Below are 14,889 nucleotides of genomic sequence, written 5' to 3' on the forward strand. Positions count from 1 at the left end.
TGAACAAAGGAGTGTAAGGAAGCACCTGAGCAAGGAGACTGAAAGGGAATTCCAAGGTGTTGGAGAGCTAAGGGAAAGTTCAAGAGTCAGAGAAAAGAATATGTTTGAATGGTCTGAAACAGACTCTATAGAGCCTACAAAGTCAGATTTGACAATCTTCCCCTTTTAGACTGGGAGGGGGTTAAGTTCTGCTTCAAAGGCATACAATCTTGGATTAGAGATCAGGTATGGAGTCATTGCAAGAGGAAGGTGAAAAATGATGTCCAAGTTCCCAACCAACCCTCCACCACACCAGAAAATCAGAAGCCTCCTTACACGGATGCTTGTACAGAAACTAAGTTTATTATGTTTTCTTCTTAAAAAAAAAAAAAAAAAAAAGGAAAAAGAAAAAAAAAGAAAAAAAAAATAAACCAAATCCACCCCACCTCATTGAAAAGCCCCTCCCCCTTTTCCCTAAGGGTTTGAGGCTGTGAAAGACAGCTGGGGGATCAAGTACAAGGGGGTGGGGACAGAGACTATCTTGCCACCCTTAACACTGCCCAGCCATATGGAGTAGGATAGAGAAGGGGGGGTTGTGACGAGCCCCATTTCCATGACAACCAGTTACCTACCCCCTACTTTGGTGGAAAGGGAGACAGACAGCCCCGTACGTCTCCCTGGAGGCTTTTTCCCTCAAAGACTTCAAGTAGTGGTTAACAGAGTCAGGCCTGGGCATGGGGAAGCGGCCATGATGGGATACCTATGTGAAAGGGCTGCCCACTCACGTCTTGGCCTTGCGACCTCTGTGACTAATAGTAGGGATAGATAGGTGGGGAGGAGCACTACTACGCAGGATACGCTGGTCCCCTTGGTTGGTGGTCCCAACGAGCCTGCGGGGACCAGTTCGGCGGCGTGGGGTTCCATCTCCTTCCTCCTCGTCACCTGAGGCTTCTGCCTCTGACTCCTCTACTGAACCCTCAGGCCCCATGGGACTTGGGGGCTGCAAGCGGCCCCGTTTTGCCATCCCAGAACTCCCAACAGGAGCCCCTGACCTTTTGCGAGGCATTTTCTCAGTTTCTAGTGGGGGGACTAGAGACCCTGGACGCAGGCGGGTTGAGCGAAATTTGGGAGTTAATGAGACCACAGGTGGTGTCAGTTCTAACCCACTTGGCCCACTATCTGCTAAATCCAGGTCATCCTGAATTACAGCCATCACCATGGACCCTTCACTCTTTCGTCCCCGCATCCCCTCTGCTTCAAGCCGTAGGCGGGCCAGGCGGGTGAGAGGGCGGCTCCCATCTTCATCAGAGGAGCTGCCTTCACTCTCTGCCTGGCCGAGGGGTTGCCGCTGTACCCCCAATCCACAACTCTCAAGAACAGAAGAGCTGTCAGGGTCCAAGACAGGAAGCTGGCTGGGCCTTGGCGATGGCGGATTCTTGGGAGGTCGACCCCGCTTCCGCTTAGGTGGGGATGTCGAAATGGTAACAGTGGTGACAGTGTTGGCGACAGCAGTGGGACAGGCTAGGAGTGGTGTCAGGGGTGCTGGAAAAGGGAGTGGCTGTGTCCGGCTCTCTAAACTGCCATCCCCTGGAGAGGATATGGTCCCAGGAATGGGCAAATCCCTTGCTTTAGGGGGACGCCCACGCCGTCTTTTCTCCACAGGTGATAGGACGATGGGCTCTGGTCTGTGAGCTGGTTGGGGCCCAACAGGCTGTGGCCCAGGAACAGTCTGGGGCCTGAGGTCAGGCTCTGCAACAGTTACTGTCTCAGGCACAGGGACTGGATCGACTCCATTGGCTTTCCCCTTAGAGATGGATGAAGGTGCCTCATCCACTCCTTTCCCAGCATCTGCTGGAGACCTGTTCTTCTTGGGAGGCCTCCCCCTCCGACGTTTCACAGCAGGTGGAGTGATGGCAAGCAACGCTCCTTCTCCATTCTCTGGACTAACACCACCAGTCATCCTCAGTTCACCGTGACGACAGGCTACGAACGGATGCTGGGTTGGGGTGGACAGCGAAGATGTAGGAGGAGCAGCTTCACAGGGCCCACTGCTAGGTGGTGAGGATTCTGGCCCTGACATACTATGGGTCGATGGGCTTCCTGGACTGGCACCAACGTCAGATACCACAGGTACTAGGGTGCTGGCAGTTCCCCGATGTCGCCGTCGCCTTACAAGTTCCTTTTCCTCTACCACAGTTACTAGCCGTCCTGGCAGCTTGCGAAGTACTTTGGGACCTGGGGGTTGTCCTTCCTGGCCAGACCCTTGACCCCTGATTTCTACATCAGCACTGGTTCGACGCCGTGGGGGACGGGCAGGCGAAGGACCCTCAGGAGAGGAAGTGGCTGAAGATGAGGTTGATGGAGCTGTGACCTCAGCTTTAACAATTTCTTGTGGCTTTTCTGGGTTGGAGATTGGGACTGGAACCTCGCCTGTTTCTTCCAAGTTCCTGTGAGCCTCCAACAGCTCCTGAAGTGGCTCATCGGATGCTGCTGAGGGTGGGAGCTCCATCTCATTGCTCTCACTCACATTCACGGTCAACTCCTTACCACCAGGTAGCAATGTGGGATTGGTCTCCTCCACAGGACCTGGCACCTCCTGCTCCTCACCATTGGGGATGCTGTCAGCCTCCAGGGTTGAACTAGGTGCAGGACTAAAAGGAAGATTCTTCTCTGACTCAGGTGGGATATCAACAGCCACTGGCAAAAGATCGTCTGGAAGCACAGGACTAACCAGGGAAGCCTCAGAATTGACCATTCCAGGCAGCTCTAGAGACTCCATAGGTGCCAACTCTTGTGTACATAACTCTACTTCCCCTGAGTCCACGCGGGGGTTGGTAGCCCCAGGAGAGATGGGACCAGTAAGGGAATTAAGTGGGGCTGGTGAAGAAGAGGTTAGTAGAGAAGTTTGAGCTGATGAGGGGGTACAAGTGGGTAATGGGGTACAGATAGAAGAAGGGGTACAAGTAGGAGAAGAACAAGGAGGAGGGGGCTGAAGCAGAGGGGCAGAAGTAGGTAAGATATGAACTGGAAGAATGGATACCAGATTTGGGGCTGAAATGGGTATGGAAGCTGTGGCTAGGGCAGAAGTTATAGCAGAAGGAGGAGAAGGAGGAGGAACAGGAGGAGGAGGAGAAGGAGGAGGAGGAGCAGAAGCAGGAAGAGCAGGAGGAAGAGGAGGAGGAGGAGGAGGAGGAGGAGTGGGAGGAGCAGTTCGAGGCCTGGGCACTGGCCTGGGAACTCGTTCTCTCACAGGGCTGGATCGGGGAGGCATGAAGGTGTTGCAGGAATGATGGGTAGATGTGACAGGTGTGTGGCTTGCTCCTTGAGTTTCAGCCCGTGCTCCTTGAGTTTCAGCCCGAGCTCCTCGAAGACGCTCACTGACACGAGTTCCCAGCCTCTCAGGAGCCTTGACTTTCTTACTGCGCCGGTGGCTGCCTCCACTAGTTCCACAAGACATCTCATCCCCAACCCCTGGCCCTTCCTCTTCCTCTTGGGGTAGTCGAAACACCTCCTCCTTGGCTTGGTCCAGGTCTTTTCGGGCAGCTTCCACTTGTTCCTACCAACAACACAGCCCAATATTGTCAGCAAGAGGCACAGCAATAGAAACAGGCAGCTACCCACTATCTTATTCCTCTTATGTGACTTACTTCTGCCTGTTTGAGCTCCTCTCGGCTTACTTCTTCCAATGAAGCTTCTAGGAACTTCATGGCATATCTCTCAATGGGAGTTAGCTGTAGGGAAGAAAAAGCTGATATTCAGAAGGACCTAGAAATCAGGGCAGATCACCATTATTTACTATCAACAGGGAAAAAAGCATTTGAGTCCTGGCATAAGCTATGACGGATGAAGAGAAATGGTACTGGATCTAACACTAACCTGTTCTACAAGGGCAGCAATTTCTTGTTCAGCTCTGGACATCTCCTCATCCTCAGCCCCAGGCCCAGTCCGACCAGCCTCCTCTCCCTCACCAGCAGGAAACACATCATTCTCATTAAATTCTGCAAGCTCCGCCACTTGTTCAGCTTTAGCCTGGGTAGCTGCACGGATATCTTCTTCATCTTCCGCTCGACACAACGCCTTCAAGGCACACAGATAAAAAATAAAGCATAGACAACAAATAAGAACTTGGAGGCCAGCAAGATGGCTCAGTGGGTAAATGCAATTGCCCATCAAGCCTGAAAGCCTGAGTCTGATCTTCGAAATCCATAGACAGATCTAGAAAAGTTGACCTCTGACTTCTTCATGCATGTAATGGCAAACATGCATACAATGAACAATAAAAAATTTTTTCAAAGAGAAAAGGGGTATAGGGAGAAGTTAGAGAGATACCCTAGCACTAAAGAGAGATTACTACTCTTGCAGAGGACCTGAGTTTAATTCCCAACACCATCTCAGACAGCTCAACTCCAGCTCAAGGGGTATTCCAACCTCTCTAGCCTCTTCCAATACCTGCACTCATAGATACAACAAACACGTAACTTAAAAAAATAAACAAAACAAAATCCAAAAACATGTCTAAGCACACTGCAGGTACATGTCCGTAATTTCAGCCCTCAGAAGGCAGAAACAGGATTGCTCCAAATTTGAGGTCGGCCTGTTCTATATAGAATGTTTCAGCCAGAGAAAGATGGCAAGAGCCTGTCTCAAACAAAGTAAAATAAACATATCTTTTAATTATATTTTATTTATTTATGACAAGGTTGACAAGGTCTACCATGTGGCCCTGGCTGGCTTGCCACACACTGTGTAGATCAAGTGTCTTTACATTTATAGAGTGCCCCCACCTCTGTCTCCAGAGTGCCTACATTACATTCCTGTAAAAACACTTGAGGCAGCTGGGTGTGGCAGTACATAACTTTGATCCCAGCACTCACCAGGCAACAAAAAGTAGATTTCTGTGAGTTCTAAGCCAGTCTGGTCTACATAAAGAGATCCAAGGCAGCCAGGCCTACATAGTAAGACCTATTTCAAGAAAAAGCAAAAATCCACCAAACAAGAAAGATCTGAATCTAAGTTTATATATAAAACAGATTCTGGGCATGGTAATGCTCACCTTTAATCCCAGTACTCAGGAGGCAGAGGCAGGCAGATCTCTGTGAGTCCAGCCTGGTCTACAGAGTTCTAGGGCAGGACTGTTACACAGAGAAACCTTGTCTCAAAAAACAAAAACAAAGAACAAACCAAACCAAACAAATAAAAAGGCTTAGAGTTGAACTCAGCAATGTTCTTGAACACCCAAAACAAATCAATGCTCAACAATATTGCAGAATATTTGATCCCATTGTGAACCCCAAAATTATGAACTGTAAAACCAGGTTTCTTGTTTGGTGTGGTTGAGTCCTATCACACACCTTTAATCCAAGAGCTTTCTGTACACAGGATTTAATAAAGTTAACCCTAGGTCAAGAGGTAGAACAAGAAATCAGCTGAAAGAATTAAAGAGTAGGAAAGACTTTGAGTTAGGGGTATTTATGACAGCATGGAGAAGAAGAGCTCTTAGCTTAAGCTCTAGCTTTAGTTTAGGGTTCAGCTCCTCAACTCCCTGGCTTTCTGGGCTTTGAGCTACCAAGCCTTTGGCCCTGAGTTTTTTGGCCTTTTGTTACCGGACTGTCAGTTGAGCTAGTGAACCTTTTAGATTTTTTGAATCTGGACCTGAGCTGAGAAGGAAGGTGAGCTGGGTGCTTTCTTTGCCTTTCTGAGTTAGCAGGTTTTCACCGCAGCATCTGGCTCCTAGGTCTTTAGTGGTAAAATAAAATGGTTGACATTTTCATTTTTGTTTATAACAACACAACACATGACAGAATGGATTTCACTAGCTCTTCCACTAGGGACAAATTACTACTTTATAGCTTATTATCTCTACTTCCTTTCCTTATAATCAGCCTTAAAAATTTTCTTGAAAAAGAAAAAAGAATAAGAATGGGTTGAGGGTATAGCTGGTAGAGTACTTACCTAAATGCAAAAAAATGCTAGGTTCCATCCCCAGCAAGAAAAACATGAAGAATAAAATCACAAAGCAAGGGCAAGAGAGATGGCTCAGAAGAACACTTACTGCTCTTATGGAAGATCCTTTCAGTTCCTGATACCTACTTGGAGTGACTTACAACACCCTGCAAACTTTAGCTCCAGGGATTCCAATGTTTCCCCTTCTGGGCTGTGAGCACCTGCAGTTATGCATGCATACATATACATATACACACCCACCATTAATTGAAATCACATCAAACCAATTTGAAGAAGCCTATGGGCCACTGAATTAGTTTACTGGGTAAAGGCATTGCTACCAAACCCGATGACCAAAGTTGTATCTTTGAAATCCACATTTAAACATAGACCACTGACTCTACAACTGCTACAAAACTGTAAGCTGTGGCATGTGTTTATCCTCCCCCTTCACAATAAATAAATGTTCAAAAGACAAGTCTATCACTTGTATGTCACTCTTGTATGGTTCTTCCACGCCATTCTTCTATACCTGTAATTTACATTCCTCTTTTCTAAGACTTATACAACATACTGCATGCTACACAATATACTGCATATATACATTAGCAAAGGCAGACGACCATAATTAACGGCTTTTTTTTTCCAGTGTTCTCCAAGCTTTGAGATACATGGTTACTACTTCCTCTAGAGATGCACCTATCTCTTTCCATTAAACTTCACTAATAAGGTAATGGGCAACACCTTGACACTTGAACTCATTACTGATGGGGATTCATTCAGCGGCTAGTTTGCTTAGATAAGCAAGTTTAACCATGGGGCCTAGTCAAGAAACAGTACCAAATCAGATCTTGGCACATCTCAAGCAAAGCTCTCCCCCTTAGACTCACTTAAAAGTGGTTTTTAAAAAAAAAAAAGAAAAAAAAATACAAGCAATAAATACTTAGATCCAATACTCAAGTGGATAGGGAAAGAGCATGAGGCCTCGACCCTACACAAACACAAACTACTACAAGCAATTAAGGAATACTAAAAGCAGAAGGAATAGTCTTCCCCAGGGAAGAACACACCACCTGATTATCCAACACCAAATGGTCAGCACTGAAAACATGCATGAGTAACATTATATGGACTGAACAGTTTGTACTTAGGAATATACATATACATGCATATGTATATAAAAGCAATGAAAAAAAGAGGCCATGAATTTGAATGACAAGGAGGGGAAAAGCTTAGAAGGAGGAAAAGAAAGGAGAAAATGATATAATCATACTATCATCTTAAAAAAACAAAAGAAAACAAAGTACTGGAAGTAGAAACTGTACTTTCCCCTGGACAAACTCAAATAAAAATAAATGACAACATAAATCTAAGCAGCAGTGCTATTTTATGATTGACCTGTCTTCTGTTACCTGCTCCAAAATATGAGTCTGCTTGCTGGCCACAACCTCCTCCTCCTCCTCAGGGGCAGATGATGCAGATGAGCTAGGTGGTTCATCCAGAGGCATATCAAACAGCTCCCTGATGGTCTGCTATTGGACGATAAAAGAGGGAGAGGTCAACCAAGGGAATATTATTTCCAAGTCCAAATCCTTCAGATCTGGAAGTATGAGAAGTACTACCAATTGAGAAAGATCTGTGGAGATCAGAGCAGCAAGCTGTCTAGCAAACAGGGGGACCCCTTCAAGAAAAAAATGTTCTGTTTAGATTAAAGGATTTTATTTTATACCTGTTTAAAATAGGCTGTAGTGAAGTTCCCTCCCTCAATGGCCATATCTCCCAACATTCTCTTCTGATTTGCCTTTTTTAGAATGTTCTCCTCTACTGTTCGTTCACTGATAAGCCTAGGAAATGGAAGTGAAGTGTAAACAAACATATCAACCCTCTACATAAAGAGGAAGTAAGGTGAGGAAAGATTAGGTTAATACCTATAGATGTGGACATCTCGAGTTTGACCAATTCGGTGACAGCGATCCTGGGCCTGAGCATCCATGGTGGGATTCCAGTCGCTGTCATAAAAAACAACAGTGTCTGCTCCTGTCAGGTTTACACCCACACCCCCACTTCGAGTTGAAAGGATGAAGCAGAATATTCGTTTGTCTGCATTGAACCGTTCCATCAAGGCCTAGAAGGAAAGGGAAAAAAGGTAGTACATGGAGATTTATTCCCAAAACAAACCAAAGTCTTTTTAACTTTTAAGGTCCCTTCTCTAAGTTGAAAGCATGAGAAAAAGAAGCAGAAGCTGAGATGAGTCTCTAGAGGGCTAAGGATGCTTAAGTTACCTGTCTCTGCTCAACTCTAGTAGAACCATCCAGACGCAAATATAGGTGGCCATGGTAGGTGAGAAACTGTTCTAATACATCCAGCATTCGGGTCATCTGGGTGAAAATGAGCACCCGGTGGCCCTCTGCTTTGAGCTGCCGCAATAGCACTGCCAATGTCTGCAACTTTCCTAAAGAAATATGACCGAGTACAAGTAGTTAGCTATATGATGGTATAAAGAAAATAATACTAGAAAGCTACAGTTGAAGGGTAATCAAGGTTTTATGTCAAGGTTTCAACTGTCCATTTTCTTCCCTTTTCTCTTTACAGTATGTTCCTATCTAGGACTTAATTTCTAACCGAGGGCTATAACCAGCTAGCAACAGATCATTCTAGGATAGAGTGGTAGTGGTGGTGGTGTTCTCAGTGTTTATAAGCAAGATGTAAATCTCAAAGTACTAAATCAGCTGAAATGAGAATAGACTCATATTAGAATCAACAAATCTATAGTCAAGGTTTACAGATAGGAGCGTAAGGTCACAAATTACAACCATAAGACAGGATTGGAGGTTATCTAGTTATCTTCAAACAAATAAATGATGCTGAGACTTGAGAAATTTCAAGAGTACTTGTTGCTCTTACATAAAAGATAGATCATAACCATCAGTAATTCTAGTTCCAGGGTATCTGATATTCTCTTTTGACCTTCTTGGCCACCAGGTATGCACATAGCAAACATACATACATACACATAGGCAAAACACTCACATAAAATACATAAACCCTTAAAAAAATTTTTTTTAAATTAAAACAAACAGAAATGGGGATAGAGTGAGTGAGGGGAGGCTGCAGAAATAGCTCAATGATTAAAGTACTTGCTATGCAAGTGTGAGTGCTTGAGTCTAAATTGCTAGCATCCACGTAATAGCTAGGGGTGAAATTGAAGGCAAGGAGGATTGATGGCCAGCCAATCTAGCTGAAATAGTAAACTTCAGGTTTAGTAAGAGACCTTGTATCAAGAAAAAAGTTGGAGAATGAAAGTGAAATAAGGTGTGTGTGTGTGTGTGTGTATCTTAGAAGATATTTGACCCCACTGTGAACCCCAAAATTGTGAACTGTAAAACCAGGTCTCTTGTTTGGTGTGGTTGAGTCCTATCACACACCTTTAATCCAAGTAAACAAGTGATTATGGTGTGGTTCACCCAGCCCTAGCACAGACCTTTAATCCAAGAGTTTTCTGTACATAGTATTTAATAAAGTTAACCCTAGGTCAAGAGGTAGAGCAAGAAATCAGCTGACAGGGACTAAAGAGTACGAGAGACTGAGTTAGGGGTATTTAAGATAGCATGGAGAAGAAAGAGCTCTTAACTTAAGCTCTGGCTTTAGCTTAGGCTTCAGCTCCTCAACTCTCTGGCTTTCTGGGCTTTGAGCTATCAAGCCTTTGGCCTTGGATTTTTGGCCAAAGTTGCTCCTAGGTTGTCAGTTGAGCTAGTAAATCTTTTGGATTTGTTTTTGTTTTTGTTTTAATCTGGACCTGAGCTGAGAAGGAATGTCAGCTGCTTTCTCTGCCTCTCTGAGCTAGCAGGTTTTTCACCCCAGCATCTGGCTCCTGAGTCTTCATTGATAAAATAAAACAGATGGGATTTTCATTTTTTAAAAAACAACACATATATATTTATCAAGTACAAAGTTGTATAATATGAAAATTGTCAAGAACAAATGTAATCAATATAGAAAAAAATGTGGAGAATTAATAGAGAAAAATAACTGACATAGCCTCGTGTCTCCACATCCGAGCACAGGCAAGGGCACTGACATATACATGTGCGCAGACACATTTACATAAGAAAAAGGTTTTCTTTTTGGCTGTGAGACCAGGTTCGACCATGGAGATAAAGCTGGCTTCAAAAATAACTCAAGCTTTTCAAATGTTGAGATTATGGTGTACTACGATATATATATATATTTTACTCTCATATATTTTTCAGCCATAGGGATTAGTGGACACCTTTAATCCCAGCTCTTGTAAGGCTAAGGCAGACAGATCTCTGTGAGTTTGTGGCCAGCCTGGACTACAGAGTGAATTCCAGGACAGCCAGGCTGTTACACAGAGAAACCCTATCTCAACAAACAAAAACAGAACAAACCAAACACCATCAACAATAATAAGCAGGAGAATGATAAAAAGATAGAGAATAACAGGTAAGAACAGTAGACAGGGCAGACAAATGAGATGTTCTTAGATACATGAAGCTATTCAATGGCTGATGATCTACTAAACACTAGCATTTTCAGAATTATGTAGAGAGTAAATTCCTTGTAGTTTAATCCACTGTAAAACTTTGGTTTTGTTTCTTGCAGCCATATGCATTACATTCAATATAGAGTTTCTTGTCTTTAATTGTGCAGTCTAATATTACCACAAACCATTTCCCTTAGACTTTGTGAGGAAGGTCTTGGGTTGTAGCCTTAGATGGCCAAGAACTTGCTTTACAGGCCACACTGGTCTTAAAACTTGTAGGAATCTCTTTGTCCTGAGTGTTAGGTATACAGAGGTGAAGCAGCATACACAGCTGCTTTCCCACCCCCATCCCCCGCTTTTTTTTTTTTAAAGAGTTTCTCTGTACAGCACTGGCTGTGCTTGGAACTGGCTCTGTAAACCAGCCTTGAACTCAGAGATCTTCTTTCCTCTGGTGAGATTAAAGGTGTGCTATGTTGTCTCATCGTCCCAAATGATAAACAAAATGACAGATGTTCATGACAATGATGATTATCAGAATATACAAGAACATTTATTGTTTACATAATAAATTCTGAAAATGACAGTGTGTGGTAGATCATACGCCATTTAATAGCTTCATGTATCTAGGAAAATCTTACTAGTCTGCCCTCTACCATCCTTACTCAACCTGAGTAAATTAATCAATTAACAACACATATACTTCATTCCACAAAAGCTACCAAAATGTTGCCTCTACACAGCATCTCTCTGATGTAAGTAGTCTTGACACTAACAGTGAAGAACAATCTGGTGTGCAGGAGTTCAAGGTCATCCTTGTCTCCATAAGCAAGTCAGAGGCCACCCTGGGATACACAAGACTTTGTCATAAAAGACAAAAAAACAAAACAAAGAAAGAAAATGTTGAGGGTCCTGCAATGGACAAGAACTCACCACAATCATACTGGATGAGTCTCAAGTCAGGGAACTGGGTACGCATATTACATACAATACGGTGTAAAGGACGGGCTCGGGGCCAGAGCTCACAGGCCAGTTGCTCCTGGAAGGCTGCCTGATGAGGGGCCAGCCAAGGAGGTGGGTGGCAGGCATGCAGGGAAGGGGGTGGTGCCTCCACAGGAGGCATGACAAAGATGAACCTGTGAAAGAAAAAAAGTAAACAATGTAAAGATATGACCCTGAAATACCACACAAGTTAGGCTTGTCAAGTCCATCCACTGAAGGCCCCAGACCCACTCCCCATCATCACTTATCCCTGCTAACCTCTCAATGATTTCTGACAGCTGGTCCAGTCGTTGCTGGGGAAACAGTACAGCCTGATGGGCAGCCTCAGTGTAAGTCCAAAAGTCAGGGTGGCTGGGGCCAGGAGAATGAGGGCCAATGGGGCTGGCAACAGGCTGGGGCAAGGTACAGAAATCCAGGACTTCAGTCCCGTACACGGGTGCCAGGGCCCCATGAGCCTCACTAAGTTGGAAAATACGTTCCAGGCGTTCAGAGCGCTGCAGCTTCCGCTTTTCTTCCAGAGAATCCTAAAGAATAAAAAACAGAAATTGGTGTACTCAAGGGTTTGCAACAAAACTAAAAACCTAGGTTCTTCCAGATGGAGAATGGAGTAATAATATAATCTAAAACAAATATCTTGTGTTTTACCATTTTCAAAAAACTGTCAACAAAAACTTTTCACAACGCTAATGAAATCGCCCTCCACAAGGGAAAACTAATCTCCCCTTGTATGCTTAAAAACAGAAAATGCCTGAACATTCAAAACAAAGACCTCCATGTCCAACAATTTGTAGCATGGCTGATTTGTGGCAACCTTATGTAATATTCAACCTCAGGACATCTAACTTATAGTTTCTTGTAGTAACATTATGGAATGTGCATGGGCACTTGCACACAGATATACAAATAAATATATGTAAAAAAAAAAAAAAAAAAAAAAAAAACAGTAGATACTGAACCAGGTATGCTGGCACATGCCTTTAATCCAGTATTTGGGAGAGAATGCAGGTGACTTTCTAGGACAACTAGGGGAATAGTGAAAGACGGTGTCTCAAAAAAAAGAAGAAGAAAAAAAAAAAAGCTAGGTGAGGTGGTGCATGCCTGTAATCCCAGCACTCGGGAAAGCCGAGGTAGGTGGCTGCGAGTTCAAGGCCAGCCTGGTCTACAAAGGGAGTCCAGAACAGCCAAGGCTACACAGAAAAACCGAGACTCGGGAGAGGGGGGGGGGGGGGGGGGGGCGACAACAACAAAAACAATCCTAAATAAATAAGCAAACAAGCAAACCAAGTGGTATAGGATGACTGAGAAAGCAAAAATAAGGAAAAAGAAAATGAAGTATGAAAAGGCATGAAATAAGAAGGGGCCTCCTTATCTTTTTTTTTTCTTTCTTTCTTTTTACTTTTTGTTACTGTTTAGAAACAGGATTTCTCCGTGTAGTCCTGGCTCTCCTGGAACTTGCTGGCCTCCTGCACTGGGATTAAACACTTGCACCACCACTATCCCATTGAGGAGCCTTCTATTTAGGAAGTAAATTTTTTTCTGTAAAATGGTGGAGGACAGCCCAGAGTGGGAAAAGCAAACAAAACTCAAAGCATGGCAGCTACTTAGGTGCATTACTTTAACTACCATATCTTCAGATATATGTAATTTTGGTTTCATTGATTTTTTTTTAGACTTTTATGAGTGTGTATATTTTTTATTTTTCTTATAAAATTTAGTAGTTCATTTTCAAGTTCTTTCACTGTGAAAGAAATAAAAGTTCATAATGTGAGGTTAGAGACTACACAGTAGACCTTTACCAATAGCTCCTGTCTAGACAGATGTATTTCCAAAATGGAGTAAGGAATAGCCAATGAGAATTAGTAAAATTATCCACTATATAAATAAAAGGCTTTTTTTTCTTACAGATCCATCATTTTTTAAAATTAATTAATTTTTTTTAAAACTTCACTTTCCATCCTGGTTGTAGCCCCATTCCTCTTTCCCTCTCAATCCGACCCTCTTCCCTTTCCCATCCACCCCAGCTCATCAGGTTGTATCAGGACTGATGATGTCCTCTTCCCCTGTGGCGTGGTAAGGCAGTCCCACCAGGGTAAGTGATCATAACGCTGGCAAGGGATTCTGTGTCCGATGCAGTGCCAATTTTCCTTACTAGAGAACCCACATGAAGCCTAAGCTGTCCATCTGCTACATCTTTCTAGCAGGCTGTATGTACAGAACTTTTTATCTCAATCAATAAAATAATCAGTTGGGTGTATAATAAAAACTAACATTACAACTAGAAGCATATGATAAACCAAGTAAATTCACCCCCAAAGTTGACTACAAATATTATAGAGTATTTTTAAGAATACTATTCATGTAAATTTGTATTTAAAATTAGGCAACCCACAATCAGTCATATTTATCAAACTACTTCCATGTTCTGACATGATAAACCACACACACACACACATATATTTTTTTATTATTTAGCAGTCACACACACAAACACACATACAATGTATAGGACAGCACTGTTTTTGTTATTATTTTTTTTTAGCATAACTTATCAGTGAATTCTTTCATGAACCCCAACAGGACTGAAGAGACACTCTAAAAAAGACTGACAGATGAATTGTACAATCTTCATAGTGCAAGTGGTAGACTTAAATGGAGGCAGACATGTCTGATCATTTTACTTCTAAATAAATACATTTAAGTATGAAATGTAACAAAGTCTTCTAGTGATAACATGACAAACCTCATAATGAAGTCAAAGAGATTTTTCATGTGGGCCCTTGCTGAAGTAGTTATGCTATGCTTCAAGTTATAAATTAATGGCGTATCAATAAAACTTCTCTCTCTCGATTTTATTTTTATTTTTATTTTTTTACTTTTTGAGATGTGAACCATCTGTGTAGTCCTAACCGTCCTAGAACTCACTATGCAGACCAGGCTGCCTTCAGCTTCCCTTTGCCTCCCATGTGCTATGAGTAAAGTTGTGCACCACTACACACAGCCTTAAATTTTTGTTTTGTTGTACATTCTGGTGATTTAATAGTGGTGGAAATGTCTCAGAACAGATATCATCAAGAAGATTGATATGAAGATTTAAAGGCATATTCTTGGTAAAAATATGACTCCCCCTTTCCCTACTGCCAGTGGTGGAGTGCTGGTTAGCTCCATCTTTTGCAGGTAACTATACAAGACATTCATGAATGTTTTGTATGTATATGGTTTGTGTGTATAGATGGATCAACTAGTAGTTGAATTTTCAGCCTTTTGAGAAACCTCAATACTAATTTTCATAATGGCTACAGCAGTTTACATTTTCACCAAGTATAGCACATTGGGAGGCAGAAGCAGGCAGACCAGGCCAGCCTGGTCTACAAAGCAAGTCTAAGACAGCCAAGGCTACACAGAGAAACCATTATCTTGAAAACCCAAAACAAAAAAAGCAAAAAAAAAAAAAAAAAAAAAAAAAA

General features: G+C 43.0%; 1 protein-coding gene across 4 annotated transcripts in view; it reads right to left on the reverse strand.

Annotated features, from left to right (window-relative positions):
- Srcap (Snf2 related CREBBP activator protein) overlaps nt 1-14,889 on the reverse strand; it is a 49,864-nt gene that overhangs the window by 192 nt on the left and 34,783 nt on the right. For 3 of the 4 annotated variants that reach the window (XM_055627581.1, XM_055627583.1, XM_055627580.1), the window contains 9 exons: nt 11,684-11,949; nt 11,357-11,559; nt 8,205-8,374; nt 7,851-8,047; nt 7,652-7,766; nt 7,335-7,454; nt 3,856-4,056; nt 3,627-3,710; nt 838-3,535 (listed from right to left, as the gene is read on the reverse strand). In XM_055627581.1, the coding sequence (XP_055483556.1) occupies nt 838-3,535; nt 3,627-3,710; nt 3,856-4,056; nt 7,335-7,454; nt 7,652-7,766; nt 7,851-8,047; nt 8,205-8,374; nt 11,357-11,559; nt 11,684-11,949 (4,054 nt within the window). Of the gene's footprint in view, nt 1-5; nt 3,536-3,626; nt 3,711-3,855; nt 4,057-7,334; nt 7,455-7,651; nt 7,767-7,850; nt 8,048-8,204; nt 8,375-11,356; nt 11,560-11,683; nt 11,950-14,889 lie in introns of those variants that run through there. The other variant, XM_055627582.1, reaches the window with a different exon arrangement.

This window comes from Psammomys obesus, unplaced genomic scaffold (genome assembly GCF_907164565.1).
Source record: "Psammomys obesus unplaced genomic scaffold, mPsaObe1.curated_primary_1811, whole genome shotgun sequence".
NCBI lineage: Eukaryota > Metazoa > Chordata > Mammalia > Rodentia > Muridae > Psammomys > Psammomys obesus.